The 24618-nt window shown below is 37.4% G+C and overlaps 1 protein-coding gene across 1 annotated transcript in view; it reads right to left on the bottom strand.

Moving 5' to 3' along the window:
* ANOS1 (anosmin 1) overlaps nt 1–24353 on the bottom strand; it is a 253812-nt gene extending 229459 nt beyond the window's left edge. The window contains exon 1 of the mRNA XM_072614427.1: nt 23990–24353. Coding sequence (XP_072470528.1) covers nt 23990–24199 — 210 coding nt within the window. The 5' untranslated portion in view covers nt 24200–24353. The remainder of the gene's footprint in view (nt 1–23989) is intronic.
* Nucleotides 24354–24618: the final 265 nt, after the last annotated feature.

The raw sequence follows: 24618 nt of genomic DNA, 5'->3' as shown, positions 1-24618 counted from the left end.
ATCCCAGTGTAGATCAACCTCGGACTTAAGTAAGGCACAGCTGAATCAGTGATTAAATTTCTGTTACATGAGACATATACACTCAATATAAGCATTTTGACTTCCACTTATTCATGGCAAGGACTGAGAAGGTCTAAATTTGTGGCATGTGACAGAGAGACAAATTCTTTATATAACATTATTTCATGAGCAGAAAGGTGGAAAGAAGGAGGCCCAACAGGGACAAAAGGGGATAATGTGGGAACTGGAAAGGAAGATCTGTTATAAATGAGAACAGCGAAACTTAATCTAGTGGCCAGAGACATTAACTTTGGAAATATTGTATTCATACCCTCATATATCAGGCTCAGAAAGTCAAGGTTGAATATCAGAAACGAGACTGTCAAGTCTGTCATCTAGTTAATGAAAATGCAATATGAAAAGAAAAGGTCTATTCTTTACAGCAATGCTAAACTCTGCTCAAAAACACGTTGCTGACAACCACAAGTGTAAGTGATGTGAAGAAAAATCTTTTGCTGATAATTTGATATAATCTTAAGTGCTTTGATGGAGTTTATAGAGAAAGAAACATTGGCAAAGACTACAGAGGGCTTCGAGGTAAAAATCCCTGGAAGCTAACAGGGCAGGGTATACCTCTGGATGCCATAGTGAAGGAAGCTGTGAAATCAACATATGCTAGAGGAATTTCCTATTTTTAGGAAGGAAGCTGATAACCGAGGTCAGGATTAGAGCAACTAAGATGACAGTATGATTGCCAGGTCATTTATAAGGAGCCAAGAGTTCCTACAGCTCCGAGTGGTAGAGGAACAAATGGTAGGGATGCCAAGGCCAAGAGCCAAGGACCAGGGAGGGAAGCCAGGAATGGGCAACAGGTTGAAAACACATCAAGTAGCTGGAGGCAGGTTTCTAAGAAACAGCTCTGAGAACTTAGAGCCCCAGATATATTTTGGAAGATCCACCTAGGTCCCTAAGCCCCAGATATTCCTCTACTTTGTAAGGTGCTCAGAGCTATTTGGGCCAAACACTGGTTCAACAGGCTTTCAACACATGTGTATATACATGAAATTTCAAAATAAGATATATTAAAATGTATCTCAGTCAGACTACAACTTTACTAACCAACCCAGAGCTAAGCTTTTTCAAGTGTCGTTTTGTCAAAGAATGTGTGCATGTATGTTCATATGGATATAAACACAAGTACAAAGAAATCTGTATTACATAGATATGCATATACATTTTTGTGTCTTCACATGTATGTACATATACATGTATGTATAATTATATGTTATATATTATATATAATCAACAAGCATTTATTAAGCACTTACTTTGTGCCAATCGTTTTACTAAACACTGGATATAAAAATATACAAATAGAGGCAAAAATTCCAGTCCCTATCCTTGTCCTCAAGGAATTTACATCCTAATGAGGGAAAATGGCTAAAAGGAAGCTTGAAGTGAAGGAAGAAGGGACAGATGGAGAAGGAAGTTGAGAAAGTCAGAAACAGAAAGGCGAGGTCCAGAGAGAAGTGAAGAAGAAAACATCACTGGCCTGTGAATCCTTTCTTAAAATGCAAGCTCTGGAAGGAAATAACCAATCGGAGGAAAGGGTTACAAGGGTAGAGGGATCTCCCAGGATGAGAAGGCTGCTGGATCTTGGTGGAACACACACAATCACACATATATAAGTCTATATTCTTACACAGTGTCATAAATAATGGTGAAGGATTAGATTTTGGATTTAATTGGTATGAGGAACTCCCAGATGAGTAAAATTTCTCTACCAGTGTAGGCACAGACCTTCTCTACAACTTATGGTCTTAGGGAACTATCTAGAGTATTGAGACTTCAAAAAAAATCATTCTACATTTTTTTCCATTTTTTCATTATGCCATTATTTCCCATCTCCTATATCATATATTTATTTGGTTATAGTTGGGATTATAATGTATAGATTTATGTTTCAGGGTCTTGATGAAAATTCCAATACAAATACACCTAAATTTTCTTAACTTTCCCTCTATTATACCAGATGACAAAAAGTGAAGGGAAAATGCTTGAGCTTCTTGAATGAAGACAGCTTGAAGGCAATTTGTCTTTGTCCATGCCTTTCATTATATTTGGTGTGTCTCCCTTTATCTTAATCTACCGAATTCGGATCCTTCTATTGAAGTCCAACTCAAGGTCCACTGCTTCCAGAAATCTTTCTCATGTTAGTCACAATGCCCTCTTAAAATAGGATTTGCTTTCCATGTTTCTAACATATTTTTATATATTAATCATCTGTGCACCTGTCCTCATTAGACTGCTCAATTCAGTGGAGATCAGATCTTATTTAAACTTTCTATTTTCCCCTAGCTCCTAGCATAGTGCCAATTGAATTAAAATATGATGCAATCACTTACAATCAACAATCCTTCATCTATTTAATAAATCTTAATTAGGACTTGACACTCACTAGTTACTTGACCTTGGGCAATCACTTAACCCCAATTGCCTCATCTTGGGTCATCTCCAGTCATCCTGAGGAATATCTGGTCACTGGATTCAGATGGCTCTGGAGGAGAAGTGAGGCTGGTGACCTGAACAGCCCTCCCTCACTCAAAACAAAGTCAAGTGCAAGTCATGTCATCATTTCTCTGATGGCACGGTCTTCTTCTTCTTCAGTGAAGGACAAACACACACAAAATCTTAATTATCTCTTCTTTCCCAAATCATGACTAGTATAGAATAAAACTGGATATATATATGTATATACATATATATATGTATGTATATGTATATGTGTGTGTGTGTGTGTGTGTGTATAAATCTCAAAAACATCATTTAAGAGGACAAGATTTCAGAGACTTGGACACACTGTAGGGCCATAGATTTGGAGCTGGTAGTACTGCACTGTAGTAGTCATTGAGTCTGATGCCCTCATTTAATAAATTAGGGAACTGAGGTACAGAGGGGTTAATGTATGTGACATACTTTGTAAAGCTTAAAGTAAAATATAGATATTAGCTAGTATTATAATTCCCTTGTACAGGTTGCACAGTAAGTAAGTATCTGGAGTGCGCTTTTCAATCCAGATCCTCCTGACTTCGGTATCCAGTATCCTATCCACTACAGTGACCCAGAAGTGTCTTGCCTTTAAGTAGCTTCCAGTGTTCTGCAAATGGCCACAAAGCACCCAAGTGAGACAAGAATCAGATTAAAATGAAGTTGAGAAATATTTAACAAAAAATAAAAATACAATAGATTGTCATGTTAATTTGTGATTTTCTAAGTTACTACGCAGTCTCCAAGAATACTTTTCTAAGTCTGACACCATTGTGACTACACTATACCACAGTGTCTCCGATCTTAGAGATCTGGGGGTGGAGGGAGGATGATTCAGACTTTGAAAGAGTCAGTATTATTTTTATCTTTAATGTTCCACTTGAAAATAACAAGGCAGAATGGTAGTATACAAAGTGCTAAACTTGGTGTCAGGAAGATAGGTTCAAATCTAACGTCAGACACTTGCTGTGTGACCTATGTAGGCAAATTATTTATTTTCCCAGAGTCTGACTCTGCATCTGTAAAACAGACATAAAATAGGCACCCCTCATAAGTTTATTGTAAGAATAAAATAAGATAATCAACTAAAAATGTTCTGGAAACCTTAAGGTAACATGCAAATGTCTGTTATCATTACTGGAAGTTCATGAGTCATAATGAGAACACACTGCTATCTCTTGGTAGGATGCTATTTTAAAAGTGGAAGGAATTATTTCAAGACCACCAGAAATGCCTCAGGCATAAAATGCCCTATCCCCAGTTTGATAATTAGTGGTCCAGGGCACCAGTCCCTTTCTCCTCAGCTAAGATTAAAACATGATTCTTTATTGCACCTTTCTCATTTTGAGTTCTGAAATTATCAAAGTGAAAAACTAACTCTTCCTTCAAATTTTATAAATTATCACTAACAGATTGAATGTTAGGGGTTCAAACCAAGAGAACTAGGTCAGAACATTGGTTACTTAAAAATGATGAACCTCAGTCTCAACATCTGTGAAATGGGGATAATGATTTTTGTATTACCTACATCCCAAGATTCCCAAATAGAGAACGCTTTGCAAATACTAAAATATTGGAATTGCAACTTGCTACTGTCATTGTTGTAGGGTTATTTTTCTGGCTGTTTATAAACAGCTGCCAGAAAAAATATATTTCCTAAGTAAAGAGTGAGGACAGTTATCCAACCGACAATATCTCCAATATCTCTGAATATATTTTGTTCTTCAACTATTCTGGTCTAAAGACCTAATCAAACAAGATATGTTAACAAAAATTACATTTAGAGACTTATTTGTATAAATTAAACTTTAATCCTTGTAAAATATAAATTCTTCTGAAGGTGTAATACTTTATTAGTCATTTCTGATAGTGTGAATGAAGAATCTGATAGCTGTTCTTGCTATGGAGGGAAGGGAAAAGCAGGAATGTTCTGGGTTCTGTCAGGGTTTGGGAAGGAAAAGATGGTAGAGAAAGAGAATGAGAATATAGTATTGACACTGAGGGTAGAGAACACAGTGGAAAGGTTGGGAACATAGGTGATAAATATTGACTAGTTTACAATTTTTTCTTTGAACTACTTAAATATATATATATGTGTGTATACACTACTCACACATATGCATACACATATATACATACATGCACACATTATACATACATATATCCACACATATGTACATATACAATTTATATTATATATAGTGATATACACACACACACACACACACACATATATATATGCATGGATATCTATGTATGTATATGTAATGATACCAGAACCTATCGATTATGCTCTAAATCATAATGGCTAAAAATAAATTGGGCTATAGGGACTATAGAGTTTCCCCATAATACCACATAATAATAGTTTAATACTCAATAGTTTTCAAAATATTTTCCTCGTGTACTATGCATGACCTCATAGCTTGATAATCATCAAAACACTTTGAAGTAGACTGGGCAGGCATAATTATCCCCACTTGGTAGATGAGAAAACTGAAATTTAGAGAAATTATCCTTTCCAATGTCACCAAGCCACATAATGGTAGAGCTAGTGCTAGATTCAAGGTCTCCTGACTCTCAGTTCCAATGGTCCATCCTGGATTATACCATCCATCCTGTCCCTAATCCCGAGGTAAAACTTGACTTCAAAAAATATGTCTTTCTAAAAACAAAGAATTATGTTTTATGGGATTTTGTTTACTATAGGCCAAGAAGAAGAGATTTTCCTACACGTTTCTGTTGCGTTGTTTTTCCCTCCTATAGAAATTTCATTGAGGAGTTGTGAATATATTAGTTTATGGTAGAAAAGATGTAAATCACAACACTGAACTAGAAAGGTCAGAATTATTCCAAACTGAGTAGAGTAAGATGAAAATACCGCACCAAGGAAAAAATGATCATAGAAAATAAGTGATAACTTTTGATCTCAGCACTTACTGTAATTCCACTAAAAGATTATAATATAACGCACAATGTAACAAATGGACAAATATGTCTAAAGCTATCTACTATGGGTAATACATTGCTCTACGTATTAGAAGACAGTCTTTCTGAACTCTATAAAGTTTAGATTTCTGTTGTCGAGGAGTTTACAATCTAAGATGGGGATGAGATACCAGTGAAAAGAATTATAACAGACAAAATGACATAAATGCATTCCAATTTCAAAACAAAGTGTTTCGTGAAATCTGAGAGTGACAGTCATTACAAACTGGATGGTCAAGGGGTTAGAGGACACATCCTGAATGATGAGAGAGTATGGAGGGGAATAATGTAAGAAAAGACTGGAAAAATGGAAAAAGGCCATGTGGAGTAAGGTCTCCTGGATCCTAATCAGGAAGACCTAGGTTCCAATTTCTCTTGGAAAAGAAATGAGGTGATATCTATATGGGAGAGAGTCAAGGAAAAGTTCTTGGTTTTAAGAATTTAGTGGGTCTGAACCTGTTTATATGCAAATAGCAGACAAAAAGTAGACATCAGCAATGAGAAGACAAGATAGATAAAGAGGAATAGCACTGCAGCCAGAGCTGGAAGAAGGAAGAAAGAATATCATCCAAAGTTTAAGCAGAAGAATTTGTCTTAAAGAAAAGTCGATGCCTCTTCTAGTACCAGAGGAGGTAAGAATGCTGAGGTTTGAGGAGTAGAGGGGAAGAAAAGAGACTTCACATTAGATGATTTCAATGCCCTTAGTAAAGTAGAAGGCTATCATAGAAAGGGAGGGACTTTTATTATAATGATCAAACTAGTCCCTTGATAAAAGTTGAGAAAGTGCCCTTCATTCCCATTACTGCAGAAATGAAGGATTAAGGATGTGAAATAGTTCAGATGTGGTCACATGTGATCAATACATAAGTTGGTTTTACTGAACTGATATACATGTTTAGTCTTTGCTACAGGGGAAGTATTGCAATGTTTGATAAGGAAATTGATATAAAAACAAAAGGCATGAATAAAACAAAATATATAAATAAATAAATGTGCCATACGCATAATAAATATATTATCCATTCCAAATGAGGAAGGATAGAGCTGAAGCACTGAAATAAAAAAGAGGCCCAGAAGAGGGGCCCACATGAGATTTTAGGTCAGAGGTAACTCCACGTAAGGGGCAACTAGGTGGTGTAGTGGATAGAGTGCTGAGGCTGGAGTCAGAAAGAGGCATCTTCTTGATTCAAATCTGGTCTCTGGTCTCTGGTCTTCTAGTAGCTGTTTCCCTAGCAATTCACTTACCCCTGTTTGCCCCAGCTTCCTCATCTGTAAAATGATGGAGACAGCAATGGCAAACCACTCTAGTATCTTTGCCAAGAAAACCTCAAATGGACTCATGAAGAGTGAGACATGACTGAAAACAACTGAACAACAACAACAACCACAAAAACTCCAAACAAAAACAGTCTGGGACCTGCTGAACAAGTTATAGTCTTAAAGACTTCCCTGGAGCCCTGAAAGTTAAGTGTTTTGTTCAACTCATACAATCAATATGTATCAGAGATAGTAATTGGACTTACGTCTTGTGACTCTGAGGTCAGCTTTCTATCCACTTGACCATGTTAACTCTCCAGATGTGTTTACATACTATTGTGAATGACACTGAAGTCAACTTTTAATTATATGATGAAAGTGTCTTGATATATTTGGGGTTTTCTTTCGCTTAGTGTTTATTGGTAAACCAAGTTGAAAGAATAACTAAAAGACAAAAAGTGAGGAAAACCGCGAGAGCACATGTATCTTCAGTACAAATTAAAATGAGATTTTCAGATGCTGACATATACATGTATATGTGTATACATATTTTTTGTATTTTATATTTATGCTGAACATACTTTCATATGTATTTTCTTGTCTTCCACATTAAAATGTAATTCATTTTAGGTAGGAGGTTGTTGATTCTTTGTATTTGTATCTCATATGGTGCCTGGCACATAGTAGGTGTTTAATAAATACCAGTGGAATGATTGATTGATTACTTCAGTTCAGCTTACAAAAAAAGCCTCTGTGAAAAAGGAATTATTTCTCATATTTCCCCTTTCTCTTATAAAACCACTAAATCTGCTTGAATGCAGTACCCAACTCTTCATTCACTTCATAGAATTTTAGAGTTGGAAGAAGACCTATTCAGAGATCATTTAGCTTAAATCCTTTAGAGATTGGTGAACTAAGGCCTGAAGAAATGAAGTTGCTTGTGTAATCCAACAAAAGGAGTAAAAGACACTTCAGGAATCAATCCTAGAAATTGTAATTGCTATTCTAATGTCCTTTCCCTTGCTATGGTCTGCAGCTTTCAAAACCCTGCTCAAATGCATCTTCTTCCATGAATGCTATCATGATATCCTTAATGAGAAATACGTTTTCCTTTATCAAACCCCACAAAGCAATTTTTTAGATGTCTCTTATATACTTATAGCACTTTATTTTCTACTGTGATTTCTTTTACAAATAGGTGCTGCATCTCCCCTCTAGACTGAAAATTTCTTGATAGCAAGACATATCTCCTTCAATATCTGGTACAGTGTTATGCACATAGTGGGCACAATAAATATTTGTCCAATTGAACTGAACTACTGCCCCAAATAATAAAGACTAAAAAAACATAATCTAATCCCAAGTATACACAGGATAGGACTCCATGAATTTCAAAATTCAAAACTAAATAAAGATTTAAGAGAATCTCTCTATATGCCATTTAATCTATTCCCAAGTCTGTATACAGGCCCAAATTAATGCAGCAGTGATATTGACTGACTTCTATAATATCAACAATTAGCAAAGGAAAAAAGTAACTTGATTTCCCTTGATAACATTCTAAAGGTACTCCACTCCCTACCCTTCTACCCAGAGCTGCATTGCAACTCTAAGCATTTTAAAGTGATCTGGAAGACAAAATGCATATGTAAATCCCCAGATTTGAAATGTCCAGGTTTGATTTTAAAAAAATTTATTCTGAATAGTGAAATAACTCATTGATATGCTAAACCTGTAGAAAGGCCTAATTCAAACATTATGAAGTGAGCAAAACCTTGGCAGCAGATGTATCTCAATTAGTTAAGGCTAAATATATGGCAAGACATAACATTTAAAGTATAGTTAACAACATTAATCCAATTATCTCAATCAATCATCCAATAAGCATTTATTGGGAGTCAGGTACTATTCCAAGGGGCTGATGATACAAAGAAAAAAAAGTAAAATAATCCTGATCATCAAGAAACTTAAATTTTATTAGGGGAATTACGTATATAAGTAAGCACATTCATAGATAGATAGATAGAAATAGATATAGACATGTACACACACTTATATATGTATATGTATGTGTATATGCATAGTAAATACAAGGTAATTTGGGTAGGGAAACAATAAGAAGGATAAAGAAAGTTCTTGTTCAAATAAAATAGCATTTGAAGTGAGCTTTAAAGGTAGCAAGGGATTCTAAGAAGCAGAGGTGAAAAGAGATTGCCTTTCAGGCATCTAGGACAGCCTATGAATTGGTAAAGAGATAAGAGATGGAATATTCTCTTAGGGATAGCAACATAGCCAGTTTGGCTGAACCAAAGAATGAGTGAAGAAGAATGTGTAATAACCTTAGAAAGGTAGGCTGAAGCCAAGTTGTAAAGAGTTTTAAATGCCAAATTAGAGTTTGAAGAGAATGGAAAAAGTTGTGGGAAACATAGAATATTAAGGCAAAGACATTGATTAGGAGCCAGTTCAGGTAGGGAATAGTGGCTGTGTGAGTGGAGAAAAGGAGGCGAGTTCAAAATATGCTGTGGGAGAAGAATTAAATAGACAAGATTTGGAAACTGAACAAAATCTGCAGGATGAGAAACAGTGATGAGTCTAGAATGGCTTTGAGATTGACTGGGTGACTGAAAGGATGTTGACACCTTTGACAGAAAGAGTAAAGGCAGGAAGAAGAGTGGGCTTGGGCAGAAAGAAGATGCATCCTGTTTTGAACATAATGCATTTGAAATGCCTACAGGACATTCATTGGAAATGTCCAACAGGCCATTGGTGAGACTAGGGGAAAAATCAGCATTAGATTTATAGATCTGGGAGTCATTTGCATGTGACATTTGAAAAAGTCATTATTGATGAAGTCACCAAGAGAAAGAGTATAGAGAGAAGTGAAAAGATTAAAAAAGACAACATTGGGGATACTTACAAGGGTGTGTAGGAGCCAATCGTAGCCTTTTGTAAGTGTCGATTGTCAAATTTCTGCTGTATTTACACCTCAGAAATCATTAATCACTATAAATCAGGGCTTTATTTATCATTTGGTTGAATGTTTAGACTTCAAAAAGTGTTAAGGCAAATAAAACTTAAAAGTATGTGTGCATACTGTTTTCCCCCAAAGAAAGCTTAGTTATTAAACATTTACCAGAACATCCCTGTATTTCTCTATAAACATTGATTGAGCCAACAAGAATACAGTAAAAGTTTCATGGAATGAGGTCATCAGCATCCACTAGAAACCTAGTAACTGCAGGCTAACAAAAATGTTATTATTATCATTGTTAATAATAATAAGTGACATTTATATAGTGTTCTAAGGTTTGCAAAAGGCTTTATGTCCATTAACTAATTTAAGACTTGCAACATTCCTGGGTACTGCTAAGATGATAAGGTCCATCCTATCAGTTATAGAATAGGGATGTGTTTTGCATGACTATACTTGTTACAAGATTAGGGTTTTTCTTTTGGGAGCACAATGGAATAAGATGTGGTGATAGTAATACTAAAAAAAAAAAAAAAATAGAAAAAGAAGAGTGTCAATGAATCATTAAAAATATAGAAGAGTGCAGAAGTACTTCATCTCTGGGCTCCCAGGGAGTTTCCCTGAGTCTCCCGTTTCTGAAATGACTTCCCTTCTCACCTCTATCTATTGGCTTTATTTGTTTAAGTCCCACCTAAAATAACCATCTTCTATAGGAAGCCTTTCCCAACCCATCTTAATTCTAGTGATTTACCTCTGTTAATTATTTTTTATTTTATTCTATACATAACTTGTTTGTGAATATTTGTTTGCATGCTGTCTCCCTCTGTAGACTTTGAGCTCTTTGAGGACAAGAACTGTCTTTTGCCTCTTTTTTTCTATCCCCAAGACTTAACAACGTGCCTGGAACACAGAATATTTGATTGATTGAGAAGTAATCTCAGAAAGGGACATAAGCAAGCTGAGTACTGTTGGAACTATCCTATCAAACTACCCTTATCACATAAATGCTGTCATAATCTGAATTATGAAAGTTATGACATTATTTAAAATTACCATCTTCAGAACATCTCAATGACTGAAGGTCTTCTGAAACCCAAGAGATTATATGTGATATTTTACCTATAAGTCAAAGGATCTGAGACTTTCATTTTGGGGATCTTTACAGTAATCTCAGAGAAGGGTAGCATAGTGAATACAGAGACAGTTTATGACACAAGAAGATTGAGTTTCAAGGCCTATTTTTGACAGATGCTGGTCATGAGACCCTAATAAAGTCATTTATTTTCTGGGGGTGGGGTAGGGAGAAAGAGACAGAGAGACAGGGGGTGGGACAGAGAGACAGAGAGAGACACAGAGACAGAGATGAAGATGGACAAACAGAGAGAGAGAGAGAGAAGGAAATAACTTTGTAAAGAAGGTGTTAATCTGCATTGGTACAAGCAATTTCCTCATCAAGAAGTTCTCTATAAAAATCAAATCAAAAGTCCAATCCCGGTGCTTTTTTTCCCTAGGATAATTAAGAATAAAGAGAAGGATGTCACTAGTGCTATGAAGGCAGGGAAGTTGAGGAGGCAGAGAGAACCAACAATAGTAATCTTTAAATCATCTTGTTAACTTTTTCAAGTTTATTAAGAGTTGAAATCTTTTTTCCCTCATAACATGCCATATCCACAAGACACAGTAATGCCTGGTATCATTTATATTTCAGGAAATAGCATTTGGAGATTAACTATAAGTTAATAAACATTGTTTTCAACTGGCCTTAGTACATAACCAACAGCCTTCAAGAGTTTTAAAAAATGAAACACTGATAGCATTAGCATATCAAATTACAAAATTTCTACTTTAAAGATGCCATAATGTACAATTTATATTTTGTCTTAGTAAGAGAAGACTTAGTGATACTGTTCAATCAATCGTATCATTGCTTACATTAATGGGAAATCAACAACATTGACAGTTAGATGGCAAGCTCGATTTAAGTGAAAACAGCATCACAGTCATCTTTGCATCCTCCCAGCACCTGGCACAGCATAATGAATGTACTAGCACTGACTGACTGCTGGTTAAAATGACTGAGCTGAATTTCCTGCAAAAGGAAATTTCATCCACACATTGTCATTTACTTGCCTTATTTATATGTTTTAATCTTTGTTTTATTTCATATGAAGAAATAATGGTTTATACAGATGGAGAAAAAAACAAAAAGGCAAGAAATATATATTTTTCTTTAATTGACTTCATCAAATGTTATTTTTATGAACACCTTACTTCAATGTATCATGCATTTTTCAAAGCATTGATCTATGTGTTATCCATTTCAGGGTGCTGAATAATTAATCAAACAGAAATAGAACACCTTTACAGTCTATTATACCTTAGAGCTCATAAAATGTTATATCATAAATCATGATTCTAAATTTTTCAAAATAGGAACTTCAAGCAATAGCATTTTTAAAAAAGTAAAAGATCATTTGAGAGTATATGATAAATGTGAACGAAAGAGAGGGAGGGAGAGAAAGAGAGAGAGAGAGAACTTACAGAAAAGTATTTACTTTGCAAGAATAGTCCATTTTAAGAACATTGATTAGCTACAAAATTAAAAACTTTTTTGCCTCAAGGGAAATCAGCCTTTTTCCATAATGGATGAAAGGTCTTAGATTTTTTTTTTTTTTGCGGTCCCTCCCTAAAAAACCCTCCAAAACACACCAAAGTTTAATTTAAAACTCTAATTAAAGTAAATCATGAGAGGACAACATATATATATATATCTTAAGAACTGCTAGGAAACTTTTTGTGTGACACAAATACAGTATCTAAGCCTGGTTTTTCTATACTTTATCTCCAAAATACATTTTTTAAAATACTGCCAAGTGATGAATTGAGTAATAGCACAGATGCTTCAGTGCTACTATAGATCAGAAACCAAACCTTGTTCCCAATTAAATTTCAACATAAACTTTTTCTCCTTCCAATTTTTGGAGCATCAGGGGAAAACTGTAACTTCTGAACTCCTGAATATAAATAACAAGATAACATATAAATTGTGGAAATTGTTCTCTTAAGTTTCCTCACTGATTCTCAGAACATGTTTATTTGATTAGGAATCAGGATCTTTTCGTTCAATTCATAATAAATTTTTTAAAGTTTTTTTTAAATGAAATAGCAATTTGACCTGTTGTATATAATATCATTCTATTTTAAAAGGTCCATCTTATTTTTTTTAAGTCTCGTAACAATACAAGCTCAATACATTATGATATCAAAACGAAACAGGATGCCTATTTTAATAAAGGAGTATCATTTCTCCTAAAAAATAGATATTTATATTTTTATTCAAATATATATGTTCTACTTATTGTGTTAAAACATCCTACTCAATTTACCTTTGTAGTTAGACAGATATTAACTCAAGTAATACAAAAAAAATTTTCCACCCAATTCTGACCCAAAGAGAACATAACTCCTAAGTCCCACTTACAGGCTTTAGGGGCAAATATCAGCCAGAAAACTGCTGTCTTGTTTCCCCACTCTGAGTCCACCTCCACTTTACCCCACCCCCAAAAAAATAGTACAACAAATTATTTTGTTTGTGTTTTTTGTTCTTCATTCTTGAAGAGGACCATGACATCAAGATGATGACGACTTGCAGTTGACTTTGATTTAATTGAGAGAGTGCTGTGCAAATTCACCAACCTCACCTTCTTCTCCTGAGCCATCTGGGTCCAGTGGCATGATATTCATCAGGGTGACTGCAGATAACCCAGGATGAATTGTGAGACTCTGGCCCTTTCAGGCTTAGGTCTTATCACAATCTTACTTTGAGTGAGATACATCCCTTCAATGAATAGGCTTAAGTTACTCAAGGGATGACCCTTTTAATCAAAAAAACATCCAACTGGGAGGGGAAGACCCTCAGAGTTCCTCAGAGGGTAAAAGAGAAACAAATTACTATTTAGTTCTTACATCCACTCTCTGCTAGGTGGACCATATATATCACCAGATGAAAGCACCAACTCACCAGGCAACTTTCTCTATCTTCACATCTTTTTCAAGGATTTGTTTCTAGGACATAAAACATTTTCTGCACTCCAGGTAAACTGGTTATTTAGTGTCTCTTTGGGGGTCCACTGCCAAACTGAGCTGGCCAAAGTCAACAAGAATTTTTTTAAAAGCCTACTATGTGCTAGATCCTCTTTTAAGCACTTAAGATTTAAAGGTAGAAAAGAATTTGGTCTCTGTTTGCACACTAACAACTTAGTTAGCAAATTAAGATCCATATAAATGCAATCCAGAGTAGAATCTGATGAATAAAGAAAGGGTCTAGACAAAGTCTTACATGAATCTACCACTTTTAGGTGAGCGAGGATGGAAATCAAGGAAAGTTTCATAGAGAAAATGTCACTTGATATGGGCCTTGAAGGAAAAAGTTTTCAGCAGGCAGAGAGGTAGAAGGAATGCATGCCAGCCATGGGATATAGCCTTTGCCTAAAGAATTTAGGCAAACTTAGCCAAGTTTGGGGCAGTTAGGTAGCACAGTGGATAGAGCACTGGACTGAGAATCAGGAAGACTCATCTTCCTGAGTTCAAATCTGGCTACAAACACTTATCAGCTGTATGACCCTGGGTACTTCTCTTAACGCTGTTTGCCTGAGTTTCCTCATCTGTAAAATGAGCTGGAGAAGAAATGGCAAACCACTACAGTATATCTGCCAAGAAAACCCCAAATGGGGTCACAAAGAGCCTGACATGACTGAAACAACTGAGTAAGTGAAGTTTGGCTGAAGTACTGCGTACAGGAGTAGAGTGAGAAATTCTCAGATACATGTAAAAGAAAGACTATTAATTTTAAAGAAGGTCAAAGTTTTACCATATGCCCCATTTTAATTGATCTAATAATTGCTATCCTAACAGAAGCCTTCTAATATGAAAGTCTTAAATTTACTCATTTATACCTGCTTTTCCAGGAATCATCTTTCTTTTAGATGCCAGTAACCTACCAATCAAAAGTACTAATCCACCTGGGTATGGCTTATTTTTATGCATATATTCTGCATTAGTGATGATAAGCTTCAGCAAGAGGAAGAGTTAACCCCCAAACAAGATAATTTATTTAAAACATATGAATTATCAATAAGCTACAATTTTATGCAACATTAAAGAAAGTATAAATTAGAAATGTAAATGTATATATAAAAATAAGTCTAAAATTTTACATAGTCTGAATTTTCTTTGCTTCCTTTTCCCCTTGTTAGTTGACCAAGTGACTAACTTGGCCAGACCAGTGTTTGTAATTTCTTTGAATTATTCTCTTTTTTATTCTTCTAATATAGGTCTCCAAAACTTCAAATATTCAGAAATAACAAGGAACTCACAAACAATTGATGCAAATGTGAAAGATTTGAAAATTGAAGATTGAAAGTGACATTTTGAATTCATAAAATTACAGATTTCTTGAGAAACATACATTCAAATTAGGAAAATATGTTTTCCTAAAATAGAAACTCCACCTGTGATGCCTTCATTATTAATGTTAGGTAAAAGTGTTAACTCATCCACCTCTCTAAAGAGACATATAATTTAACTATACTTGTGGAAATTCAACTCCATCACATGATTAGTATCCAGGTCAGAATCCTCTTTCTTCCCTCTCCCTCAGTAAACACCAAGGTTTCATTATTATCCCTAGGATTAAATACAAAGTCCTCTGTCTTTTCCTGCCCTTTGTAACCTGACTACAACCAGCCTTCTAAGGCTACTTATATATTATTCCCTTCATGATCTTTTCCATCTAGCTGCTAAACTGCACTTCTCCTTGTTGCTCACATACAACATGCCATCAACCCCTTCACTGCCTTCAGCAGATCATATACGATCCTTCAGGACCCCCTTAAAGAATATAAACACCTTCAGGGAAGCAACTAGTTTACTTTTTTTCTTTATTATCCTCAATGCCTAGACATGGAACACGGTAGGTACTTAGGAGATATTTATTGGCTTATTGATTAAAAAATACCTGGAGTCAGTCAATTAGCATTTATTAAACACCTACTATGTGCCAATGAAGCAGCACTTCAATGGAGTTCTTAAAATTTGGTCAGACATTGAAGATGCCAAGATCGTCCACTGCATCCTGCCACTGGACTTTAACATCTCTGGGAGAGAAAATGACGATGACAACTTTGTCAAACTCTGTTTCACTTTAATCCAATTCCTTCAAAAGTCAAGGACCTCAACCATGATGTCATTGGTCTTCTTCCAAAATGAAGGATGAACAATTATACGTCAAGCACTGTTCTAAGTGTTGGGAACTTAGAGAAAAGAAAAAAAGCCAAAAAACAAAAACCAAAAAAAAAAACCCTGCGCTCAAGGAACTCACAATCTAATGGGGAAAACAATGTTCAAATAACTATGTACAAATAAGATATATACAGGATAAACTGGGGAAAATCTCAGAGGCAAGGCACTAAGGTTAACAAGAACTTTCAAAAGGTGGGACTTAACTGATACTGGAGGCTGAGGTGAGGAAGAAAAGAGTTCCAGACTTGAACAGCCTGTGAAAACTCTCAGAGTCAAGAGATGGAGTGAGATAAACATGAAGAAGACCAATGCAGAACAGCAGAAGATGTGGCAAGAAAGATGTAAGAAGACTAGGAAGTTGGGAGGAACCAGATTATAGAAGGTTTTAAAAGCCAAACAAAGAATTTATATTTGATCCTGTAGATAATAGGGAATCAATCACTAGTTTATTCCTCTAGTGGAATGAATGTGGAGGGGGAAAAGAGAAAGGGAGAGTTACACCGCCAGATCTGTGTTATATTGACCGCTGAGTGGAAGGATGAATTGGAAACGGGACAGACTTGAGACGGGGAGACTACTGCAGTAGCCTAAGTGAGGAGGGAAGTCTGCACTAAGGTGATTGCAACATCAGAGAAAGAAACGGGAATATCCTAAAGATGTTAAGAAGGTAGAAAAGACAACTGACTGGATACAGTTGAGTAGGGGAGGAGTCAAGGGTAACTCCAGCCTGAGTGAGTGGGACTGTGGTGGTGTCCTAGGACACATAACTAGAGCAATCAAATTTAAATGGTGAAAATAAAATAAAAATTTGCCTATAAGAAAAGCAGAGCATTAATAAATGAATGTACTTTATTTTATAAATTTGTTCCTAATAGGGACACACTGTTGATTTAGAGATTAAAGGGCCTTAATTCTGTTCTTCATAATGCTACTGTTTGCCTACTCTTGAAAGGTTGTGAACATTCCTCAGAATTCTTCATTTGCCTCACATTAGAGCTCACAGAGAGCTAAACAAAACAAAACAAAATAAGACCAATAACGCAAATGAGTTTATATGCAAAGACAAACTATGCTACATTCCACAGCAGCAACAGGAGCCTTTATATAGCTGAGTCTGTCCAAATGCAGCCAATGATACTAGTTGTCACACCTTGGGCAAGCCACTTAACCTCAGTTTCCTCTACTGAAAAAAGGGAAAGGATAGTGGCATCTTCTTCATAGGGTTGTTGTGAGAATCAAATGAGATACTTCTTATAATAAGGCTTACCACAGTACCTGATACACAGTAAGTACTTAATAAAAGTTTATTTCCTTTCTATATATATATATGTATATATATATATATATATATACATATATATATAGCAGAGTAACCACTACTGTAACTTAAAGAGAATCTATTCAACCTTAAATTTAATTCCATACATAATTATAAATTCTAATAGGCCTGACAGTGACATTGAGCTTTTCTTATCAGATAGCATACAAGGATTTTCTGATAGTTATTTTCCTTGGAAATGTTTTTTTAATTTTCACTTGCTCCTGGCTCCCAATGACTGAAGCTGATGAATTCTGATGACATAATAAGAATGGGGGATTACTATATTACTTCATTGCAATTATTTGGATATTTTTTAAGCTTTAGGCTAATCTAGCATCTCAAGTCATGTACTATAGCCACATTAGGTTAGGGTGAGCCACAAAATCTCTACTTAATACTGTTTTGTTTTTTTCCCTTCTATAATCTGTATTTACTGGCGACCTGGGTCACCCACAAGAAATTTTATCTGGTTAACTTGTCTCCACATCACATGAAAATGTGTCCCTTATACTCTGAAGCCATGCATGAAATTCTATGAAAATTTTCTACAGTCATAAAGTGTGTGTATATTAGGGGAAGAGAAGGGTGGCATTGCTAAAATTGTAGCATTCGGATTTATAAACAAAGGCAAGTATTGGCACTGGCAGATAACCTTGCAGACATCTAAACCATACCAAGGAGTGCTGTGGTTAAAAAAGGTTCTTCTCCCTGTATATCTACTCTTAAGTACTAGCTATTTCTGCAGGCCTTTGAGGGAAATCAAACTTATACCCCAACTGTAGCATAATTCATTGCAAATGTATATTGAGATCTGTTCACTGCAATGAGTATTTAGATCTCTTAAACACCAGAATCAACAATTCCATACTCACCATATCTAATTCTACCCAATTATCTAGTCCATTGACTCACTGAACCAAGTTTTCAGTGTCCGTATTGTCTCTTTGCAGTTTTGTGGGATATACTCTATCCATCCATTGTCCATCCTCACTCTTATATTTTGAGTCTAGTTATCTGTGGGTATGTGTTCATATAATAAATTATCTTCAATGAATCTTCCACCTTTGACCTTCTGGGGTCTTCCATTTGTCACACAGTTCATCAGAAAAGTTCTATAAATTATGCCTTTCATTGCATGATAGGTAACCATAAGTTTCTATTCTTTGGACTTTATTGTGGAACAGCATTCTGAATAATAGGTGACAGAGTAGATGATGGAACCTTGTGGAGTTAAATAATCTTACTCTGGTCTTTAGGGATACTTTTTCATTGGGCAAATCTTTACAGATACAGCTGGAAATAATTCAATCCTATTTTAAAGCTTCAGTTCTGATTTCCCAATCGTATTATTTTCTTGCTGTTGGTGACAGATAGGAGATACTATTTTATTACCTCCTTGATCTCTATGATAAATAATCTCAATTATCCATACCAATAATCATGTGGATAATCAAAAAGAATGACAACTAAAAAACATTTAAATTTGAATCTGGTGACACTGGAAAGTTTATGATAGACACTTGGGAATGTAATTTTCTATTCACAACTACATCAATCTTAGACTAATTATATATATACACACATATATATATACGTGTATATATATATGTATATATATTGCATTGTTTGGTCAGTGGCAGAAGGTTGACCTACAAAGTGCTTCATCTAAGACTCTAGGTCTTTAGCCAAGTTCTTCAGAGAAAGAATATTTCTAACGTTACATTTTAATGAATTGACACACAGACATAATTAACAAATACAGTTATTGAGCATCCTGCCCTATATTCGGAATTGTGATGTGGGCCATTACAAAAACATTTAAATTCCTTGAACACCGAATCACTGACTGATGTGTTTTATGTAGCTTTAAAGGGAAGGCTTATATAGCATAGTGTATAATTTAATTTGGGTCAAATTCAGTGTTTTGAAAGGCGAGCCAAGGAAGGATGGAAGGAATGGAAGCCAGGAAATACTAAGGTAGATTTTGGTTTTCTAGTCTGAGCACCTAATTGAAAATTTGTTCCACATTTGACTCTATCCATCATCCCCGAGTATGTGCACACCACAAAATCACCAGTTTGAAGTTTTGTGAGCCTGGGGCTAATTGGTGGCTGTGAAGGTTCTTGATGAGCTAATTGTTTGTTTACTTTTCGTCAAAGGAGACACAGGCCCTTTAAGTGGAAATAACTCATCACCATTGCAGCTTCTTTTGCCAAAATAAACAGCTTCCAATTATTGCAAAAGAAAATCCTCTGATCTCTAATAAGCTACCTAAGCAAACCCATCAGCATTATGGAGTAAATAATGTACCATTAAGCAAGTATCTCTTAACATTAATCAAACATTAGAACCCTGGGGCCAGGATTGCAGACTCTATTTCTCCATATGCCACCATTATTCCATTCACTTTCTCCCTAAGCATTCCTTAGTCCTGGCAGGGAAACAGATACTCTCTTTTATTCCTAGTCTCTGATCAGCAGGCTAATTTTTTTTTTTAATCCACTTCTCCCAGGACTTCCTTTGGGAATATAGATGGGGTGCTGATAGAAGAAAAACCCTCTCCCTGGGCCACAGAATGAGATTCAACTTTTCAGCTTTCAGTAGGAAAGTTCTTAACATAGCAGAGGAGAGCTGACCCCTCACCCTGGTTCTATCACTTACTTACCCTGTTATCTCGAGCAAATCATTTCATTAGTTTGAGCCTCACCTTCTTCAAGAATAAAATAGAGATGATCGTAAGTCTACTCAGTAGCTCAAGGGAGGGTAAAAAAAGCACTTTGCAAAGTAAAGTTTAAGTAGAGAAAATAAGTAGTGAGATCTAATCCCCAAATCATTTCACTTTCAGACCAGGGTCCACTAATAGAGAAGAAACAACATTAGATGTAACCTTGAAGATAGTAGTGCACCACAATAGCTCCCTGCCTTACAGAAAGGATGAAGGGAATATGTTAAAATACTAGCAAAAACAATGCAAATGTAGAACAGACTAGAATGCTGATAATATAAAAGATGCTCACTGTACAACTTAAGGTCAAAAGGGGTACAATAATTATATTTTGAATGTGTGTAGATATACTTTTATATGTGAAAAACTGGAGTTTTAAAAATCATCTCATCCTAAATACTAGATTTAAGAGTATGGGCCCTTTTTTATCCAGTATAAAATCTCTTTGTATCCACTCAGACCAGAGATGTGATGTGGGATATGTGGTGAATGGTCCTCATTTACAAAAGTCTCTTATAGGAGATAGTTTACTACCTTGAAAACAGGGTGCACCTGCATACAGAATAAGTTTCTGCCTTCAAAATCCCTAACTGCTTCTGTATGGAAAATGGCAAAATGAGTTCTATTAAGCCAGCAGGTAAAAGGCCCCTTTCCTGATGAAACAGGTTGTAAAAGCCTGAAGCAAAGGAAGTCTTGCTATAAATAACACAGGTTGAGTAGTGCTTATGCTACACCTTGACACCCCCATCACTCCTTCAATAAAAGACAATGCAAGGTTTAGTTTTCTTTTTATAAGAAGATCTTGCTACCCTCATTTCCAATCTTAAGAGAACTTAATCCCTGTAATTTAGATAAATCACATAGGCTTTACCAGGTTAGGGTTAAAACTCCAAGAATGGCTGTGCATTTGATTACAAAAACAGCAGTTATTAAGTCTAACTGAGTAATTTGCAGCTTATTTCACCCCAGCTAATTAAAATGTAATCACTATTGTTTGGCAATGTGCATTCTGTCAGCAGTTTTACTTCAGAAGAGAAATCATGCCAAGAAACCACAAAAAAAGCCTTTCACTGGGAATTGGCTTGATCTAAACTGGCTCTTTAGCCACTGAAACTGTAAAACAAATAAATTACAACAACTGACAATTCAATAAAAAAAAAGTCTAATCCCCTGGGGGAATAAACTTCTTTTATTTCCCGTATTTTTTTCCCCTAGGAGGTGGCTGTTGTTTAAACCACAAAGGTGAAGTATCTTCTCAACAGAGTCATTCATTGCTAGAGCAATGTTCTCTATTTTGATAAAAGGTAGCTCTGGGTTTAGCTCTCAGGAGGACTTCTATGTAGTTTCACTTTGAGGCAGATGAAGGTTAAAACGGCTTTGATTTTTATTTTTGTTTGTTTGTTTTCTTTCTCTCCCTTTGAGCATATACTCTGGAAGATCCTAGTACCATATCAACTACCAGAAAACCTGTAAGATGATAAAGCTTTGTTTTTCAAATTCTCTCTCTCTCTCTCTCTCTCTCTCTCTCTCTCTCTCTCTCTCTCTCTCTCTCTCTCTCTCTCTCTCTCTCTCTCTCTCTCTCTCTCATACACACACACACACACACACACACACACACACACACACACACACACACACACACACACACTCTTCAAGAGTTGCTTCCTATCTTTGAGTAGCTCTTTAAACGTCTCAGTTTAATTCAGTCATTTTACGTGGGACTCAAGGAAAATCCCTCACCCCTTTCCTTCTACTCCCCATATTTCCAATGCAACTCCCAGAAAATCCTTTGGAAATTCAAAGGTCGACGATACCTCCAGGGAGTCCACTTTTCACTCCAGTATTTGGCCGGGGTAGGGGGCGGAGGGGGAAGTGATCTGTTAATTACTTGGTTCGTTCGTTCGTTCATTCATTCTTTCACTCAGAGAAAAGGACAAACCTCCAGGCTTTTCCACATCTGGACACAGTCGTAGCATTATTCCAAGTGGGGAATTCTGCATACAGAGCAGGTGGGCATCTCAAGTGAAATGGAGCAAGTGAGACAAGGAAGGGGAGGGGGAGATCAAAGGAGGAAGACAGCAAAATAATGAACTAGGATAAATGATTTTCTAAAAGCAACACTTCAGTTGGGACTCTGAGAACTGCTTCTGGATCCAGCTGGCCAAAGTTTTCCTCGGTCTGACACCCCTAGTAATGCGCATCTCTCATATGTACTTCTAGCCCTTGCCCTCCCAGTCCCAGCAGGTTCCTCAGGCTTTCTGTTCTTCCTATGATCCTCTTACTGATCTCTCACTTCAAAAGGGAGTACTCTATGAGTACCTTCCTTTCCTCCCTTGCATCCTAGGAGGGAAGAGAGGGAAGAAAAAGGAGAGAGGACAGGAGAGAGACACAGACAAGAGAGAGACAGAGAGGAAGACTAAAGCGACCGAAAGGTAGAGTGGAAGAGAGAGACAGAGCAGAGACAGAGACACAGAGAGACAGAGACAGAGACACAGAGAGACAGACACAGAGACAGAGAGACACAGAGAGGGAGACAGAAGGGACCGAAAAGCAGAGAAGAGAGACAGAGAGCGTGCCACGACCATATTAGAGGGAAATAAACACTGATGTAAATCACAGGCTCTAGCTGGAAAGGACTTGAGAGATTCTTCGCGCTACTAGAGACTGATTTCATTCTTTGTATTTGTATCCCCAGAGCCAAGTACCGAGCCTAGCACGAATGACTGGATTATAGCATTATAGCCTTAGAACTGGAAGGTCATCTAGTCCAACCCCTTCATTCGACAAATAAAGAAACTAGTGTTCAAAGAGGTTAAGAGACTTGCCCAAGGTCACACAGGTAAAAAATGGCAGAGACACGGAGGGAGCCTACGTCTTCTGAACCCCATGTTCTTTCTACTATATCACGCTACTTCCCCGGAGATTCATCCAGACTTTGGCTAGAGGCAGCCCAACCCACTCCCAATAACTTCCCACCCCACCCCCACTACCCGTTCTTCCCTCGTCCCGTGCCTCATCTCATTTATTAGTTTGAGACCAAAGCTTTAAGGCTCCGAAGCTGGACAGACACACACTCATGCATGCTAATTGGTAAAAACAGCCCTGCCCCAGGCATTTTGATGGGCGCCGGCATCTTCCTCCGAGTAGTCTGTATTTTGCCCTGCGCGGAATGTCAAAGGGATTCTAAAGAGGCCAAAAAAGGGCGGGGTCTGGTCCCAGCCTGGCACCTGCAGGGAGGCAGGGATGTCGGTTCTCGTGCCTCTTCTTGCAGCGAAGAAGCCCAGGTACCTCCGCCACAGCCTGCTCTGCCTCCCTGACTCACCTCCTAACAATCCTGCCTCTAATAACCACACATGCGACTAACCCCTGGGAGTCTGGGCAACTGCACTAATAGTTTGGGGAAACTATCCCAAGAAACCACACATCAAGTTCTACATACACATCTCCAATCAATGTCTCGGAAGGGTTGGGACTGGGGTAGGGGACGAGGAGTGAATTAGCTTTAATTTCACGAGCAAATAAACCAACCCCAAGATGCCATTTCGGGACCCCTTAAGGGTGAGAAGGTGAAATGAGGAGAGGGCAGTCCGCCATCCGCACTTGCAGGACGCTAATCCTGGATAAGGCAAGACTCTGGCAGGCGGTCGATCTGTGCAGAGAAGTTTTACAAGAGGCTTTGGGAAGCTCCAACTCCCACCTAATATACATGGTTTCACAGCGCACCCCCGCGCCCCACTCCTTCAAAGCTGGGAAATCCAGAGGAGTGCAAGTGACAGACCAGAGGATAGACAGCGCTGAGGCAAAGTGTCTGCCGGGGAGCCAGAGGCAGAGATGGGGAAGGGTAGTATTTTTAGGCAGTGAGATTTTGTTTTTACCATACCTGGAAATGCTTGAAGAAGGCTGAGATTCGAGTGATCTGCAGGCTAAGGCACCTGGAGGTGCATCTGGCTCTGTAAATACTGACTGCAGAAAGAGTCTCGTCCTGCTTGCGGGCGGCAGCACCGAGTCCCGCAGCTGTAGCCAGGCAGCCCCAGGAAGCCGTAATCCATAGGAAAAGGGTCAGAAACACGCCTGGATCCTTTAACACCATCGCTTTGTGTGTGGGGAGGGGGAACAAGGGGAGTACCAGGAGCAAGAGACGCCTGGATAAGCTCCTACGCACCGGTCTGGTGCTGGACTACTAGAGGAACCTCACTGCTGCAGAAACTAAAAAAGAAAGTTCAATCATTCAACTCTGTTCACCCCCCGCCCTCCCCCTCCCCACTCCCCTCAGACCTCCCCTCCCCAACACACATCCCTCCCCTCACTCCCTGGAGGGGGTGGGGTGAGGGTGACAGGCGACTGTGCCATTGGCTGGAAGAAATGTGAGTGACAGTTGAGGCCGGGCTGTCCGTCCCTGGGCAGGTCTTACGAGCTGAAAGCAAAGGGGCAAGGAAAAAAGTGAAGGAGGAACTGGCAAAAGTTACCCACCCTCCTTCCATTCCACAGACATTCCGGCTTTGAAACCTG

This window comes from Notamacropus eugenii, chromosome 5 (assembly GCF_028372415.1).
Source record: "Notamacropus eugenii isolate mMacEug1 chromosome 5, mMacEug1.pri_v2, whole genome shotgun sequence".
In the NCBI taxonomy this organism is placed as follows: Eukaryota; Metazoa; Chordata; class Mammalia; order Diprotodontia; family Macropodidae; genus Notamacropus; species Notamacropus eugenii.
This window is presented reverse-complemented; position numbering and strand designations above follow the sequence as displayed.